General features: G+C 41.5%; 1 protein-coding gene across 2 annotated transcripts; it reads left to right on the top strand.

Moving 5' to 3' along the window:
• The first annotated feature begins 710 nt into the window (after positions 1–710).
• ATP5MC2 (ATP synthase membrane subunit c locus 2) lies at positions 711–10,253 on the top strand. Of its 2 annotated transcripts, none has more exons than XM_069230983.1 (5): positions 711–776; positions 2,028–2,100; positions 6,488–6,565; positions 9,215–9,405; positions 9,952–10,253. In XM_069230983.1, exons 2-5 carry the CDS (start codon positions 2,062–2,064, stop codon positions 10,064–10,066), a joined length of 423 nt encoding a protein of 140 aa, XP_069087084.1. In that variant the 5' UTR covers positions 711–776; positions 2,028–2,061; the 3' UTR covers positions 10,067–10,253. The 2 variants fall into 2 exon arrangements, with proteins under 2 accessions (XP_069087084.1, XP_069087085.1); XM_069230984.1 differs by lacking the exon at positions 711–776 and adding an exon at positions 805–900.
• The last annotated feature ends 6,696 nt before the right edge of the window (positions 10,254–16,949 follow it).

Raw genomic sequence — 16,949 nt, 5'->3', positions numbered from 1 at the left:
AGTAATGAGAAGTTCATTTCGGAATGTAGTTAATCCTGGTGAAGGCTATATTTAATCACTGTTTTACATGCAATCGAATGGAGTAATTAAGTATAAAATATTTACGTCTGCAGTGAATGCTCATAATAATGCACGAGCTTTTGAATCATGTTCCTGCTTCCTTTGTAGCTCTGACATGTTGCGAAAGAGAAAGCGACTGATCCCGCCTGCATCGTTGCCTTAAAACTATGCATATGCTAAGATGTCTGTTGATAACGCAGAAAATCAACCGACAGTGGCGGAAGTCACTGTCCTTGATGGTACAGAATGCGGTAACCATCTTTGAAAAACACCTCCAACATTCGCTAATGAGAACTTTTGCAAGTAAATTTGTCTGTGAGAACGAAGAGGCGGAAAAATATTCTTAAATTCGGTACCGTAAATGTTTACTTTTTTAACTAAAAGCAGATAAACAACCATTTAAGAAGTTAATATTTGCTTTAAAAAAAGTAAACTAAGAATTTGCATTCGGAGTTCCTTTTATAATGTTTTTCTGTCTGTTCTTCTAACTTTGTTTTGCTTTTGGCTGTTTCTCTACCCTATCGCTGAAAAAAAGTATCCTTCCAAAATGTCGTTTGGTGTGCCTCACGACTCTAGGCGTTTTTGTGCGACACGCTAGTTCTTTAGTCTGTTTTCCTTCCTTTCTCACTGCAGCCTAAATCGCGATTGGCTGGCACCATTCCCGTGCTTGCGCATGCGCATTTCTCTCTTCTCTTTCCCTCTGTGTCCCTGAGCAGGTAGGTTACAGCAGGCCCCAGCCCAGAACCCCAAGACAGCATTTCATTTGTTGCAGGTTTACTGCTTGTGTAAGAGTGCTTCTAAGGGGTGTACAACCAAGGAGACGCGATCGCTGTAGAGAAGGTTACTGCATGGGTTGCTTTTTGTTGGGAGAGTGGGTGCTGCAAATGGGAGGGGTCATTGTATTCTTATCTATCAAGTGGTTCTTATTTGAGTTGCGGACAAACGTGATGCGCTGATTTCCAACTAGCCATTCATCTGTCATACATTTCAGTTGAAATTTAAAGCTAGGTAATAATTTTATCCAAGCCTAAATTCTCGTTAATATATCTTGAAAGGTTAACAACTATGTGCAGCGGAGCAATGTATTCTCTGTTTCCCCAAGAAAGATTATCCGACTGAGGAGAATACATCATAGATGTGGACTGTACCTTTCAGTGGCTCGTTTCATGTGGGTAGATGTTCCAGAAGAACTTATCTGCTACAGTAGAAGTTTTATTGCAAACGCAGTTGATTAGTTCAAGTGTGGATGGGTAATTTAAAATGTGAAGTTCTTATAAAGAAAGTTGGGACTGTATCGTAGTTTACTCAAAAGATGGTTACACCAGTGGGTTGGTGTAACTATCTAAAGAGCTCCCAGTGTGAGGACAATTGCTACAAGAAGCGCCATCCTCTCCAAGTTGGACGAGATGCACGCTTGGTATTTCTGCTTGGCTATAGATGGCGTGGTGAATTCACATTATCACTGTTTCTTACCAATAATGCCCTCGCAATGCCTAAGATTGCCACGTCCTCTCCAGGGGATTGTTTTGCTTTTTATTTAACATATGTAATGTGCTGCCTGCATCTACGTCGGGTAAGGGAAAATAAGGAAACTTTTAGAGGTTTATTCAGCTCTTCTATTGCTGCACTGATAATTTGGTGGTGGTTTTACTTTTCAGTGCCATTGGGTTTTGAGATGTCAGTTTAATTTGTTTTTTTAGGCAACATGTGCATTGAGCAACGTATTCTGATACTCCTTTTTGGGTCTAAGCAGCGAGTACAAAACGTAAAACAGTACCTAGTGAGGAGTATGTGATGAAGCCATCCCTTTAGTTTAACAAATACTTTCCGAGACATCCTTCAGTGATGTCCTTCCACCACACTTTCTCTACACTTAATAAACCACCTGGGACTTCCAGAGAAGATATTCCCTGTGTGTGTCGTGACTGAATTCACTTTATAATGTCTTGATTGATATTTCCTTGCAGCTGCTTGTGTATCCACCCCTTGCTGACCCTCAACATGTACGCCTGCGCCAAGTTTGTGTCCACCCCCTCCTTGGTAAGTGCATTTGATACTGCTGCCCTTTGATGCGGGGGTAGCAGAAAAATATGGAAATTGTGTCTTTAGATAGCAGCTGTTAATTGAACATAAACACAAGGCTACTCAAGAATTAAACATATATAGATGAATATATTATTATTTTCTTATAGGTACAATAAATGTCTCGAGTCTGTATATGACATTCCTTATTTATAAACTCCAATCTTCTTTATAAGTCTTCAACTTCATATAATTATATTCTAAAATTGATTCATTCCACTAATAGTGACATACCCACATCAAGGGCAAATATCTACAGATGAATGAATGAATGCAGACGGTCGCCCCAACACCTTGCCTATAGAAAAAACTTTCATATAAAAGTAGAATATCATTCATACCGAGACATACCAAGACTCACACAAATAACCATAAAATCCAAAATTCGAAAATATTTCAAAGTTCATAGCCTAATATATAACAATTCTATCTGTTCTTTCGATATATATTATTTCAAGTCAGTGCCCTTGATAAAGACAGTCCAATGACTCTTACTGTTCAAAAGTCCATATTTTGAAGTCATGCGCCAATGTTTATCCAACCCAAAGGGTCAATGATGCTGACTAGATGAGAATATAAATACGTCATTCCAGCGTGCGTTTAGGTGTTACTTCCATTTTGGAACCACCTTCATCAAGGGCAACTCCGATTTTTCAACTTATCGGGGGACAGTAGCAGTCGCCACTTCTTATGTATAAAACATGTATTCTGCGATTTTCTCCAAAGGTACCATTAGTGCTCCAACCTGGGTTTTTTTATAATTCAGAGGCATGGGGACTCACTTAGGCTGATAGTAGCAAACGTGGAGAGGATAATCTAGGATTGGCTCAAGCCCCCAGAATGATAGATCCTTGGTACATACAGATCCTCCAAGCCTGATTCATGACAGGACCTGTCAGTAGGGTCTGTAGGTTATAACAAATATAGATAGGTTCTGTCAACCTCTAGAGTCTCACTCTGTGGATTAACGCCATGGGATAACACAAGGGGCCATATGTACGAACACTTTTTCCCATAGACACAGAATGGGTAAAAACCTTTGCTACATCTGGCCCAAGGTCACGTAGAAATGGAGATCCAGTTTCACACATTTACCTACCTGTCGATGGGATTTTCATAGGATGTGTTTATAATTGTAGTCCATGCCTTCAATTCTCCTCGCATCCCAAAAGGATTTGAAAACCCATCTCTTTAAACTCAACTACTGGTTAAAACTCTCAAAGCTATTCTCTCATATTATCACTGTTAATGTATTTTAATAGTTCTGCTACTTTATTTATAAAGATTTCAAGTCCCTGTGGCTATGACCACGCAGTAGAAATACTAGAGATAAATACATTACTCCCTTGGAGTTTTCAGTTCTGTGTGGGTTCTACAACCTTCCCTGACATTACAATCTCTCCATGGTTAGAATTTAAACTAAGACTATGGGACTTTGTAAATATTGCAAACTAGTCGTAAGCCTATGCCTTACTCAAGCACTGGTTCTTGTCCCTTTTTGTTTAAAAACACCTGTCTAACACATTGGTTGGGAGGTGTGTTACCTTACGGGGAACAATAAACACGTCCTTAAAATAGAGACACTTGTATTCAGGAAGCAGATTCTGAATTCTGGTAAATGCTATCTGTCGAAGATCAGAACTTCTTACAGGAATTTGGCGCAGTATTATTCAAGGAGAATGTTCCACCTTCGGTGTCCTTTAACGGTATCTGCCATAACTACATATAGACACAGCTGCTGCGCTCTCGCTTTTGTAGATCTTCCAGTTTATGATTTCCACAGTAACTTTTAACCGACTAATACAAATGAGTTAGGAAAGCTTCTCTAGGGGCTGATTATCGGATTGAAACTTGTCCCCGGTTTACTCCGGAAACGTGTCTACCGGTATACTGGTGTAGACAGTCGGAGAAGTCTTGAAAGCCCACCCCTCTGGTTTTCAATAAAATTAACCCATCTTAAAGTGAACCTCCTGATACGCTAGTTTAAATTCGTTCTCTGTGAAGTACCCCAGCTAGGGTTAACGCAGTAAACTGCTTAGCAAGGTCTTCTAGTTACTATCCGAGCTTACTTTTCTGATCGTTGGGGATCTCTTCCTTGCTCTTTGACAGAGCACCTGAACCTTTTACTATCATTTCAGTTCTGTTAATTTCCATTTTTCTTGTTCATGTGACGTTCTATGTGTGTTTTCGTTGTAAAACTGTATCTGTTTCTTCTTGGCGCCTTTGAGCAGATGAATGAAAATCCCGCCCACGCATTTTTTGTTGTTTGCCATGGACTTTGTAGTTTTGTGCAGTTAGTGCTTGGAGTAATAGTGCTTCTTGCTTCGTCTTCAGGGCCTCCCTCGTTGGGCCATGGAGTACCTCTGTGCCAGCTCCTGTGCCGTGATACATGAGGCCTCTGCCAGGGCCCTGCACCGTCTGGCTACAAGGGCCCAACAGAGACATTATATTCAGGCAAAATAACTTTTATGAATACTTAGCTGAACAATCTGAAGACCGGATTTCACTACACCCCCTAGCAACAACCATTTATTTTGTGCTTTTTATATTTTGTAATTGGGTGCTATAGTTATGCTTGTTAGCGGGAGTGAGTTTTCCTTAATGTATGGCAGTGAAACGGAGTGAAGGGACGGGACAGGGAGCTTCGGTTTGTATTTAGAAGTATAGAGAATACGGTTGGCTGCCAGCAAGGATGACTGTGTGTTGCACGGTCCATAACAGTACCTCTTAGCTGAAATTGTGAGCTAGAACTTGTGATGAAGTCGAGTAACAAAGATTTCCTGCTTGATATTGGGCGGTGTCGTATTGTGCTCCTAATAGCAAGACTGGACCTGCTTATTTGGGGACAGCATGTTTGATTCCTTGGCAAGCGTTCTTTTAACGGGCATGAATCTGCCCTTGTTACAACATTTATTTGTTATTTTGTTAATCAAAACGGCAGGCACAATGTTAATGAGCTATTGTCATTGCTATTTTGAATGAGGTATTGTCATCGCTATTGTACAGGTAATACACTGATTTTTTTTTTTTTTTTTTTTTTTTTTTGTGTTAGCATTCTTAACTAGCCTGGCTTTAGCATAGCCAAGAACTAATGGCATTATGCAGCAACAGATGAACGAATCACCCAGCTTTTCTGGCTCATTACCGAAGGAAGGAAAGCAATGCTGTTGTACCAAAGGCAAATTACACAACTCTCACTTACGAGCTATCTAACTTTTTGACATTTAAACAAACACTGGTTATAAAATAGATCTTGATCTTAGAGAAAATGTCTAGTTTTCTTATATATGAAAAACGTACACACTAAGCACACCCTCTTCAGAATTTTGCTTGCCAGTAATTGTCTTGTTTAAAGCAACGGAAATGTATTTGATGAACGGCCCATGCCACTGACCAGCCTAAAATAGCTTATGTGAAGAGTATACAGTCTTCACCTAGCAGCAAACACCTGATTATATACCCAGTTCTTATAATAAAGGGTGTACCTCTTTTATTGCGTCTAAAGTTCTCGATAGAGCTCCAGAAGCAGAATAGTTTTGTAGATTTCAAATGTATTATGCACGTATCTTGCTACGTCAATCACCTTAGGATTCACCACACAGGGTTATGAGCGCTTCAATGTCTCACCAAAAGCTACATAATTACAGTTACAGTGCATTAAAACAAAGCAACATCTTTTGGGATTTTTGTAAACCGTGTGTCCTCTTAAAGTAGAGTGTGAAACTTCTACTCTAACAAAGTCAGTGACTTAAATTTATATTAATAGTCTAAATATTCTCATGATAAAAACGATGGTCCTTTCCACTTTGAAGTGCATGAAAGTATGTAAATGTTTTGGTTCCTGCTTCAAACACATCCCTCAATATCCTCTAATTTAAGCATAAAGCAAGCTGTCCAAAATGGTCATTGTCTAAATGTTTAAATTGAGCAACCAGCAGCTGAAAGTTGTCTGCGGTGTCTTTTCATTTTGTGTGCAACATTTCTAATAAACCTTGATCGGATTGTTTTAGTAGCAAGTTTCTTTTGTTAAGTAACTGGAGCAACAGAGGTGTCTTTTAGCAGTGTAAATCCATGGACCCCATTTCGGTCTTGAGAGTATAAGTAGCTGGTGTGAAGAAAAGATATTGCGACCGGATCATGACATGTCAGTAGACCACAGATTGTCAGCCCTTCGTTGAAGGGCCGATGTCATGGGCAGTAGAACACTCGTTAGCTGCAGTTCCCATACGTTACAAGCCTTTGTACAGAGGACTGCGGAGGGGGGCAATGTGTGCCTCTCCTTAAGAGGTCTGTATGTTTAAAAAGACTGGAAGTTCTACATGCTAATTTTCATTCTTTGATACAGGTGAAAAATGGCTCCAGGCTGCTTTGTCGACCCCTCTCGGCATCCGTGCTGAACCGACCTGAAGCCAACAAAGAGCAGGTAAAGTAGCCAGTGAAATGTGTGTTGTCAATTGCCATGGTTATGCCACATAAAGTTGGCTGCCCACTGCATAGCATTTTGGTATGTTACCCGATAGGTTGTAAAAGATGTAGAGGAAGCAACTTTGTTTAATAGTTTGGTGTAAATCGTTTTGCTCACAAAATGGTTTCCATGTTAGCCGTGGCAGCAGTGTTGGATACAAGATCATCACATCAATAGCTTGTGATAGCTCGAAGCCTCGAATCATTCTCGCCACGTTCTGGCACTGCACTCCTTTCTTTTCCTACTTGAGAGTCCTTCGTCATCCTGGTTTGCTCTCGACGCAGTGGCTTCACGGATGTGTGGCGCTTTATGTACCCATCTGGCGGGCGCCCCGCAGTAGACCAAACATTTTAAACTAGAAGGCCAAATATCTTGCACAGCACGGAAGTGTGTTTGGTTTGTGTGCTAAATGCATGACAGCTGCAGTTCAGTTTCCATCTCAGACCAGCAGATGGCGATCTTGTCTAGCTCAGTCAAATACGACCCGAGGGTGAACAAACTATTCGAAAGCTGGAAACTAATCCCTGCCTCGGGCTTTAAGCGCCAACCATGGTGCGTGCTTTGTTAATGTTAATATTCGCTTTTAAACACCTAGAGTTAAGTTCGAATTAATACTAAATACGGCTTATAGTGTTTTGAAATGTATAAAGTAGTCGTAGACCAATAACAATTATTGATACGACATCAAACGGTAGATGGAAAAGGGCAACGAGCAATAAAAGTTGTAGGACTCCTAAAATAAAAAAAATCTGACTTCTTTGTATACGTTGCCTTATTGAGTTATTTATTTTTTTATTTCCTTTAAAAATATTGTTAATGTATGGATGGGGTTTGCCACCACAAAGCAACCTGTTTTACAGAAGCGGCCGCAAAAAACAATATGTTAAACTATAGTTGCATTTCATTACACGCTGACCTGTGATTCAGCTTCTGTTGAGGTGGGGAGGTGTGTGGTAGAAGGGGTATATTTGTGGGCTCGCCCTATTGAATGGCCTTTCAATGCATCCTTGCTTTAAAGATTTATCACTCTGCATGTTCTTAGTGCTGGCCCAGGGTAAAGTTGAAACGTCCCAATACTTTTTACTGAAGCTAGTTGCAGCCTTTAGGTATTTAAACAATTGCCCATGTAGGTCGAGTGGGATCATACCTGGCCAAGTCAACACATATATACGTAAGTCCAGGAAGAGAACAAAACATCAGCCCCGAAGCCGTAAGTGGAGGCTTCCGACTGAAGTAAAAAAAGCGATTGGTGGAATGCTTGAATTATGTCACTGGTGATTACTTAGGCTGCATTCCAGTCCACCATTTTTGGCCCACATTGCTACCTCAGATTAGACCCAACTATATGCAAATCAACCTTGGCTCTGCTCCTATAGGGCCAAGCAGGACTTCAGTGATTCAGAGCACTAGCAACAAAAGACTGGTTTAAGACGATCAGGAACTCTTCTGTCTGGAGCAGCTCATTTACAGTGGCATAGTGAACAGGACCCGTGAATACCTTTCGCACTTAACCCCGGTGTCATACTGCAGTAACTGAAAGATCAGCTCAAATGCTCATAGAAAAACAACAAACCAAATACATTGCAGTATGTCACGAAGGCAAACATCTGACAAACACCCGGAATGTGCATTAGTATCGTGCAGAATAAGAGTGCCCGACTCTAAGAGTACAGCATTAAACTGACTCGATTTGGGTGAGAGTCTAAGACCGGAACTCATGTTGTGATGCAGCCTGCAGAGGCGACCCTTCTACTGCACCTCCTCAACAGGATTTGCATGGCACGGCGCGTGCTAGTTTCAAAACACTGTGATGTAGATATCCCTCTCCCTCCACCTTGAAACACAACACTTTCGTGAAATAATGTTTTCAACGACTTATAATTCCGCAATTTATAATTGAGGCAAAATTCATAATTCTTTATTTTTTTTAAATATAGAAACCAGCTAGTGAAAGTTAACCAGTTAACTTTGTACGATACATTGAGCTTCCTGCATTCTATATTCAGCATTTTAGTAACTTGTGATCAGTTTAAGCTACAATCAAATGTGTCTTTTGTGAAATCTGCAGACTATGATGTAAATTCTTAAAACATCTGTGGAATTGCATAATTCCATTGGTCTTGCCTGTGGGCTAGGTAGAGAAATAAATTTTCATACGGGGAGGTTAGCAGAAAACACGAAAGCGCTGCTACTCCATGGCTGGGTCTAGACCTTGCTTCCCCCGCACACTCTTGTTCCGTGTACGTTTATATATCTTCTACTTGCAGTCTTACTTTCACAATATTTTGCAAAAACCTGCCTTTACTTCTTCCCACACGTTTGTTTTATAACCCGTTTTCTGTTTCACATGAAGTTAAGTGATACAGATCTGAGTGTTAAGATTGATGTTGGTGAGAATTGTGTGTACGTCTGTTATCTGTAATGTGTGTTGGTGCATCCTTAAGCCTGTCAATTGGTGTGGCTCTGGTATCTCTTTAAAGTGCAAGTCTTGAAACTCCTGCCCATTTATGCATGGTTTGAAGTCCTACTTTTTGTAGACTCCTTAAAGATTTATTTGACTGTCGGTGTCCTCTGCTGTATGTTTTGACATCTGTTTCGCTTTGTCAGACTCTCTCTGTGCTGCCAGTCCAGAATGCATTGACCCAAGTCGCTCGCCGAGGGTTTCAGACCAGTGCTGTTTCCCGAGATATTGACACTGCAGCCAAGTTCATCGGCGCTGGTGCTGCCACTGTAGGAGTGGCAGGGTCCGGTGCCGGCATTGGTACCGTGTTTGGGAGTCTCATCATTGGCTATGCCAGGTAAGAAAGTCCTGAAGCCACCAGCTACGCGCCCCAATGAAGAGCCAACATTCACAGTTCCTATGCTAGGCCAGCTGTAACGTCCAACCCCTTTCCAGCTCCTCTTTTAGGCTGCTGTCACGGTCAGCACTTCTAGACTACCCCCAAAATGCGCCACTGGGCATTTGTGGTCTCCTTTCCTGGGCCAACGTTAGTAGGTTTCCTTATCCAAGGCAGCACGAGTGCCCCTTATTAAATTAACACCATCATATCCTGTTAGTCCAACATTTGCAAACGCCATCAGTGGGAGCACAGGGAGCCTCCAGCCGTCCTAGTCTGTAATCCATATCCCAACACCAGGGAATCTGTTGTGTCAGTGCTTGCCGTCGTATCTTTACAGAATCTACATTGAAATGGGAGTTATTAAAACACCATTATTTTGCCATTTTCAATATCCTATTTCTCCTACTGATATAAATGGGCAAAAAGCTTGTGCATTAGTGAGTTGCAGTTCAAAAGTCTGTTAACTGCGATGCTGTTCTCCAATAATCTGTTCCTCTCTTCCAGAAACCCATCCCTAAAACAGCAGCTTTTCTCCTACGCCATCCTGGGCTTTGCCCTCTCCGAAGCCATGGGCCTCTTCTGTTTGATGGTCGCCTTCCTCATCTTGTTTGCTATGTGAGGGGTGTCGACAACCCTGTCGTATTTTTACCGAAATGTTCAGGTGTCTGTGACTTCAATCGTTCCTCCCATTACCGCAGGGGCATTTATAATCCCACAATATTTGTCTACATTTCAGCTGTTGTGTTCGGGGCATCAGCTGGCCCGCTGTTACCCCGAGGGAAGGTGAATAAAAACTAATCAGAGAACCCCTGGACTGTGTGCCCTTCATTTCTGGTAGTACACCTGTAAACGGCTATTTGTCATGGCAAGTTGTTGTTCCCAATCCATGAGATTCTCTCCACAACACAATTGATAACTGTGATAAGTTGTCATGCTTGAATTAGGTGCCAAGCTGTTGATGTTAAGCAGTTCTTTTTTCACTAGCTTGACATGTGGAAGAGCTGCATGTAGTTCAGCTTGTCCGCACCTTCATTAGGCAACTGCACATAGTTTTGAGCACAAACGAGTCTATTTAGCACATTGCATTTGCTACAATTGCTGTCTGGGACTTAATTCTTGGGCTACATTCAAACGGTATAGAAAGATGTGAACATCGGGGTGGATTCCATGTAAGCATTGTTATTAGATCCGATTTTCCGCCCCTCAAACCCAGCCTGCTTGATGACTTCGTTGGTTTCATCCGGTGTGGGTTCCAGCTCTGCCCGCTCTTATTTATCCAGCAGTCGTTCTCCAGTTTGACAGGGATGGATGTTCCAATACAAGTGTCTGAAATTTAGACTCGGGACTGTGTTTCCAACATACTTCTCTGTGATCTTTGTGCATTAGACATCAGGGAGGTCTCCTTGGGCCGCCAAAAGTGATTGCTAATGGGCACTTATTGTCCATCCTATGAGCATTAATATGTTGGGCACCACTTCATAACAACACGGCCCAGAGACTTAATAATGTTTTTTTTTTTTGGACAGGTCCATCTTGATGTGACCAGCATCTGCCCCTTAATCATATCCTACTAGGTAGCTCTGCACCACGACATGGGTTTCAATGTGGTATAATCAGGTCAAACAGTAGAGACTTAAAAGCCATTACAAGCTCCCACAGATGCTGTTCCCCCAACAATATATGATTCAAATATACATTGCATTACATATAATATGTTACGATTAACAAAAAAATCTAAAAATCCTCAGAAGGATAATGATTATCCACATGTGTAGTTTTAAAGAATTTGAACTTATGCCTTTTTTAGTGAGTCTTAGAACATTCCTGTAGGAAGGGGCATTTGGTCATTGAAGGTGGAAGGACTTCAGTGGTTCACCACAACCGTGAGTTTGGCACATGGGATTTAACATGATCAGCTGGGAGAGCTCCCTGTATAGGCCTACCACGAAATGCATTAACAGGAGTCGGTTAACTGTTGGATGAATTTCCTTCATATATAGATCAATTTTACAGAGATGACAGACATCTGGAACTGTCTCAGTAGGACCACGCTGATGACCAAGACACAACTTTGTCTTCACAAGCTCTGGATGTTGCAGAGAGCCTCATTTACAAAACAGGCTGTGTACCCACAAAGCACATCCCATCTCATGAAGTGTCAGAAATAAATAACTGTACTGCGTGCAGTGGAATATGAATAGTGTGTGAGTACTTTGTGCAAGAATACATCCTTCTGACATGTTGAGGTGACATAAAAAATGTACAAGAGAAGTAGGTGGATCGGTATGGGAGCGATGGCAGGGTAAATGGGAAAACATAACTAGTTTGGGTGTATTTTTAAATGTACAGTAGGAACAAGTTATATTTTAGACGCTCAGTCATGGCAAATGCTTTTTTTTTTGTTTGTTTTAGATTTGCTTACCTTGAGCCCTGTTCCTTGAATTTGCATGACATTTGGCAGTGGTTTAGCATAGTCACCTAAGGTTGCTCTTTTCACATTTTGTGCAGATACTGCCTCGAGAGTAAAATAGTCTTACCTTCATAATTGGGTAGATAATGTTACTATTAAAACAGTGTTATAAGAGTTCATCTCTGAAAGTTATCAGTTAGGCAGTCATGTTTTATTGGAATATGTTGAGCGTTATACCACTCTATTAACATGAAAAATAATGGTGTAAATCTCACTTTCTTAGAACTTTTCTCTTGAACATGCTGTGTGAAGAAGTTCTTGTTGGAATCATGGACAAGAAACTCTGGTCCTACAGTTGAAAACAGAATAATCAATACAAAAGAACCACATGGTTATTTTAATCATTAGTGCTAATAAATCATACATAAAGAACTATTGTAAAAAAAAAATAAAAAAAAAAAATCTTCTACATTGTGGTGGAAGTCCAGCTGCTCTTTAGCAGTTCAAAGCAGGTGTACTACTCCTGCACTGCGAGAAGTGCCAGAGGGGGTCTTCTGGTAGCAGGGAAGGAGTAATATATGACGTGGAGTGCCAGTTGTCCTCTTCTGGCAATGCTGAGAGACAGCAAGCAAAATACTTCCCTGGGTGCTCTGTTGATCCACTTCAGCCCTCTTCCAGCAGAAAATTGTCTCAACACAGCAATAGCCTTTGGATCATCATTAGGATCACCACTTTCAAAGATTTGATACACAAAACCTCTGCCACTATTCCAGCCACTACAAAAATCATTTTCCTTGCATCAGGAACGTTCCCTAAAGACCTGAAAATGACACTTATTAAACCAATTTGAAACATTAACAAACTAGCTTCCACAAACAACAGTGTTCCTTTTCTTTAGGTTCGTTCATCAAAAGAGGAGCAATTGAACACCCCCATCATTTGGAAGAAAATTACCTTTGTTTTTCTTCTTCAGAACACCAGGGGCCCAATTACATACAGGGTGCACTTTCTCTGCTCCATGGCGCTGCTTAAAACAGGTACTCCGGATGCAAACAGAGAATGTGTGCCCCATTACATTGAATGCACTGCCCCCAGGGCAGCCGTGAACTTGCGCGGCCCTGGGAGTAGTGCGTTCAAGTGCAAGATGGAGCGGCTTTGAAGCAGCTGCTCATTGTTTCACTGTGCAGGTGGCAACTGCCTGTGCTTTTTTTGGGGGGGGGCCACTTACCCCATGAAGGGGGCTGCCATCAGGGCGCTCACTGACAGAGTGCCACTTTTTAGGTAGCACACTCAGTGCGCCTCCTGACAGCTTCTATGCTGCTGCACCCGTGGCTATATTAGAGCGAGGGCACTGAGGCAAAGGGATTTCCTCATTTTCATGGGGGCCCCCATACAAATGACGGAACACTCTCTGCTGATAGCGCTGACACTATATGTGCACCACCGCTATCTGTATTACAGAAAAGGCTGCAGAAGCGTCTGTGACCCTTTGTGTAATACCAAAGTGCCCCGAGGATGCGCAAAGCAAGCATACGTGCTAGTTGCGCCCACGGCACTTTGTATAATATCGCACAAGAATGGTTCTTGATGGGTGAGATTGAGGCATAATTGAGGACTATTAGATGACATCAAGGAAATGGTGCACTTAGTTGGTTGCTAAGCCTCCTATAAAGACTGCTTGCTGGGAATGCAAGGAATTGCGTCAAATAGATAGCATTCCACCCCACTTGCCATATCACTTTGTCTTACCTAAACCACTCGGGCCTACAGCTAGTATACCAGAAGACTCAAGCATTGTTGTCCTATTCAATATCTGCCCAACACCATTCTCTGACCTCATATCCTCCTTCAGTTTCACCTGCTGCAACTGTGCTGGTGACGCTCAAAATCAATCCTGAAAATTTTTCTAACCTCAACGGTAAAATGCCTCCAAGCAATTGACCCCTCGATGCTTTCTTTCCTCAAGCTGAACACATCAAAAAATGAGATTCTTGAAAACTGAAACTAGGCCAATGGTAACCTATCAAACATTTGGTGTCTGGGAGTAGGACCCCCACCACCTTACTCTGCTGAAGTCAGGAATCTATGGGTGATCAGGTACTCTAAACTCTCTCGTAGCAGAAGTTATTGAAGGAATTAAAAATAAGCACCTTCATGATGAGAGATACTAACATTTTCGTATAACTGCACAAGTCCTCCCCCCCCCCCCCCCCCCCAAAAAAAAATGGGGGCACTAACCAACTTACATGACAGCGCATAGGACATCACAATCCATAACCTCGCATGAAGTAACACAAGACGAGACATCAGATCTTAATACCTCAGACATGTTTAGCAGTTTTATCATGAGTATATTTAAGCACATTACAAGACAAGTGAAATTGTGCATCAAGCTTGTGCCAAAAAAGTGCCCTGATACAAAATCTGGCCCTCAACTTATACAATTATTTTTTAACAACTCTGCCACAAAGAAATTGAAAGCAAGGAAAAACATGGGAGTAAATCTGTTCTGCTTAATTGGTTGCAAAGTCTGTATTTGTTATTGGGTTAAGACACCCGCTGAAGAGATATTTGTGTCCCCAGTAAAACGCAAGGAATAATAAGGATGGTAAGATAACTGGAGATGTATGCATCTGCTGGAAAAATGTGTGTTTTATCTAGTCCAGGTTCTGAATCAAAGCCACATAGGAAGTTAATAGGTCTCCTGCCAAGCACATCATGTACCATGCAGATGGCATTTTAATATAGCCTTAGAACCCGCCATAGCGGGCTCTACCGGCTATTAAAGGCCCGCTCCCGGGTTTTTAACAAGGGAAATGGCCTTTAATAGCCGGTATTGCCCGCTTCGGCGGGTTCTAAGGCTATTAGAACATTCTGCCACTCAGGGCAGAATGTTCTATTACATAAAACAAATTGCTCACGGAGCCCGAGGGGATTAAAATTCCCTCGGGCTCCGTGAGGCTTTGTTCACAGCTGTTGCTGTGAACAAAGCGAACATTGGAATGTTGGCTCTCCGGGCTTTTACCGGCCAGTAAAAGCCCACAGCACTCCATTGGTTTCAATGGAGCTGCCAACGTTCCAATGTTCTAATTTTATTTAGCTAAGTTAGTGAGTTACTACTTTTAACACTGTTATTTGAAATTCATAAGTTGTAATCCTTCTAACAGAGCACAGTGAGCTATGAAGGACACGTGACTCCTACACCATGTAACACTCACTGTCTTATGTAACATCCTGTACATTGCTTTACGCACACATGATTTACTGTCAATGTATAATGTTAATGTGTGATTTATAGCTCTCTGATACCCTTCATTGGGATGAGTAGCACTATAAAAGAAATAAAAGAAAATACAGGCATTTAACTTATTTGTGTATTAACACGAGATGTGGGGTGAAACAGGGAGGTAGTCATTAGTGGAGGCTAAGATGGACCGCCCAGGAATTGGCTCACGTTCTTTACCAGTATTGCTATATGCGGATGATGTGGTACTAATGGCCAGAACCGCAAATGGTCTACAAAAGATGCTGGATGCATTTGATAATTCATGGGGGAACTGGATCTCTCAGTCAAACTGACAATCATACATCATGGTGATGGGCCCCAAGCTGTCAAAATACAGGACCTTCAACTTAAAAGGGGTTCCTCTAGCTAAAGTTGAGAGTTTTCCCTATTTGGGGGTTCAATTTGATAGTAAATTAGGTTGGAGACCCTTGAAAGAAGTTGGGTTTTAGAAGGTCCATCTTTAATTTTGCGACTAGGTTGGGGAGTAGACCCCTTGAAGCCATGACTAAAATTTATGAGGCTAAGTGCATATCAAAGGTTGTGTACAGTAGTGTACAGTAGTGAAATTTGGGGTTACTCTCCTGTTGGGGAACTCCAGACTGAAGAGAACAGATTCCTCAGGTGTCTGTTATGTGTACCACTAAGCACCCCACCATTGTTTTCCATGAGGAACAGGGGCTTAAATATCTGTGCAGTGCATCTGCTGTTGTCATGGATTAGGGAGTGGTCCAAGGGGTAGTTGGCCTTTAATTGTTTAATTATTAAAGATTGCCTAGAGATGAATCAAGCCCTCAAAATTCCCTGGTTAAAGAACGTGAAGGAGTCTTTTACTTGGCTAGTTAGGGCAGGGGTATTCCTTAAGCCAGAGGGCATATGCAAGACAGACGCTAAGTGGGTCAAAGATTCTTACTGAGAAAGGTTATTAATGCTAAGGGATGAGGTTGAGATGGCTAAATCCTCTGTTCGCCTATATGTGCTCATCCCTACAACTTGTGATATTGAGCCATATTTAATAATGGTAAAAAACACAATAGGGACAGAAGTTTACTAACTCATCTGAGGTTTAACCTGTTGCATCTGTCCCTAGGCTTTCCACTTGGATGTTATGATTTTAAGTTGCTGAATCCCTGTAGATGTGATAATATGTCACCCCAGATTACCTTACATTTTATGTTGTACTGTAATTTTTATCTTGCACCAAGGATCCTATACATTATTCCCCTCCTCAAAGGATGTGTTTTTTGTCAAGTTAGGCCAGCACTCTTATCTCTTATACTTGCAAACCTTGACAGGGGCCTGGGTAATAGCTAACGTCACTGAATTTCTAAATGCTGCTATTTTAATCAGGCATACCTTGGAAGGGGTTTCTTTTTAACACTGTTTTTATTTTCTGATATACTTTGTTATTGTATTTATTATTAGGTATCTACTGCTATTTTTTATGTATTTTATGGTTTCAATTATGCTAACCGAGTAAAGAAAGAAATCATTAAAAAAATTGTGTTAATACTGGGGCAGACCAGCACATAGTGACATTTTTACAGTGCATGCATATAGATCTCTCAAATTCAGGAACAGAACAAAGTCGAAATCATGACTCTCTTAAGTACCTGTGAGGTAATAAGCTGTATGCCTTTGTGTTTCTCCCCCATTGCATTTAGGTGTGAGGCTCCAGATAGCCCCAGCCAGGACACTCAAACAGGAGGTGGCCTGATGGCCCCTTAACTTCGGTCTTTGTTTTGGAGCAGCTAAAAATGAAAATAAGAAAGCCTCCTCTCCGCCTGCACATTGCTGCTTGGAACGAAA

Source organism: Pleurodeles waltl, chromosome 4_2 (assembly GCF_031143425.1).
Source record: "Pleurodeles waltl isolate 20211129_DDA chromosome 4_2, aPleWal1.hap1.20221129, whole genome shotgun sequence".
Lineage (NCBI taxonomy): Eukaryota > Metazoa > Chordata > Amphibia > Caudata > Salamandridae > Pleurodeles > Pleurodeles waltl.
The sequence above is the reverse complement of the archived record's forward strand: the minus strand, read 5'-3'. Positions and strand labels throughout refer to the sequence as shown.

Bases quoted from the DNA above. Each gene is read 5' to 3' on its own strand.
- ATP5MC2 (XM_069230983.1), top strand. From the start codon at position 2,062: ATGTACGCCTGCGCCAAGTTTGTGTCCACCCCCTCCTTG. The intron at 2,101-6,487 runs GTAAGTGCATTT...TCTTTGATACAG, and splicing joins TTGTGTCCACCCCCTCCTTG to GTGAAAAATGGCTCCAGGCT. The intron at 9,406-9,951 runs GTAAGAAAGTCC...CCTCTCTTCCAG, and splicing joins CTCATCATTGGCTATGCCAG to AAACCCATCCCTAAAACAGC.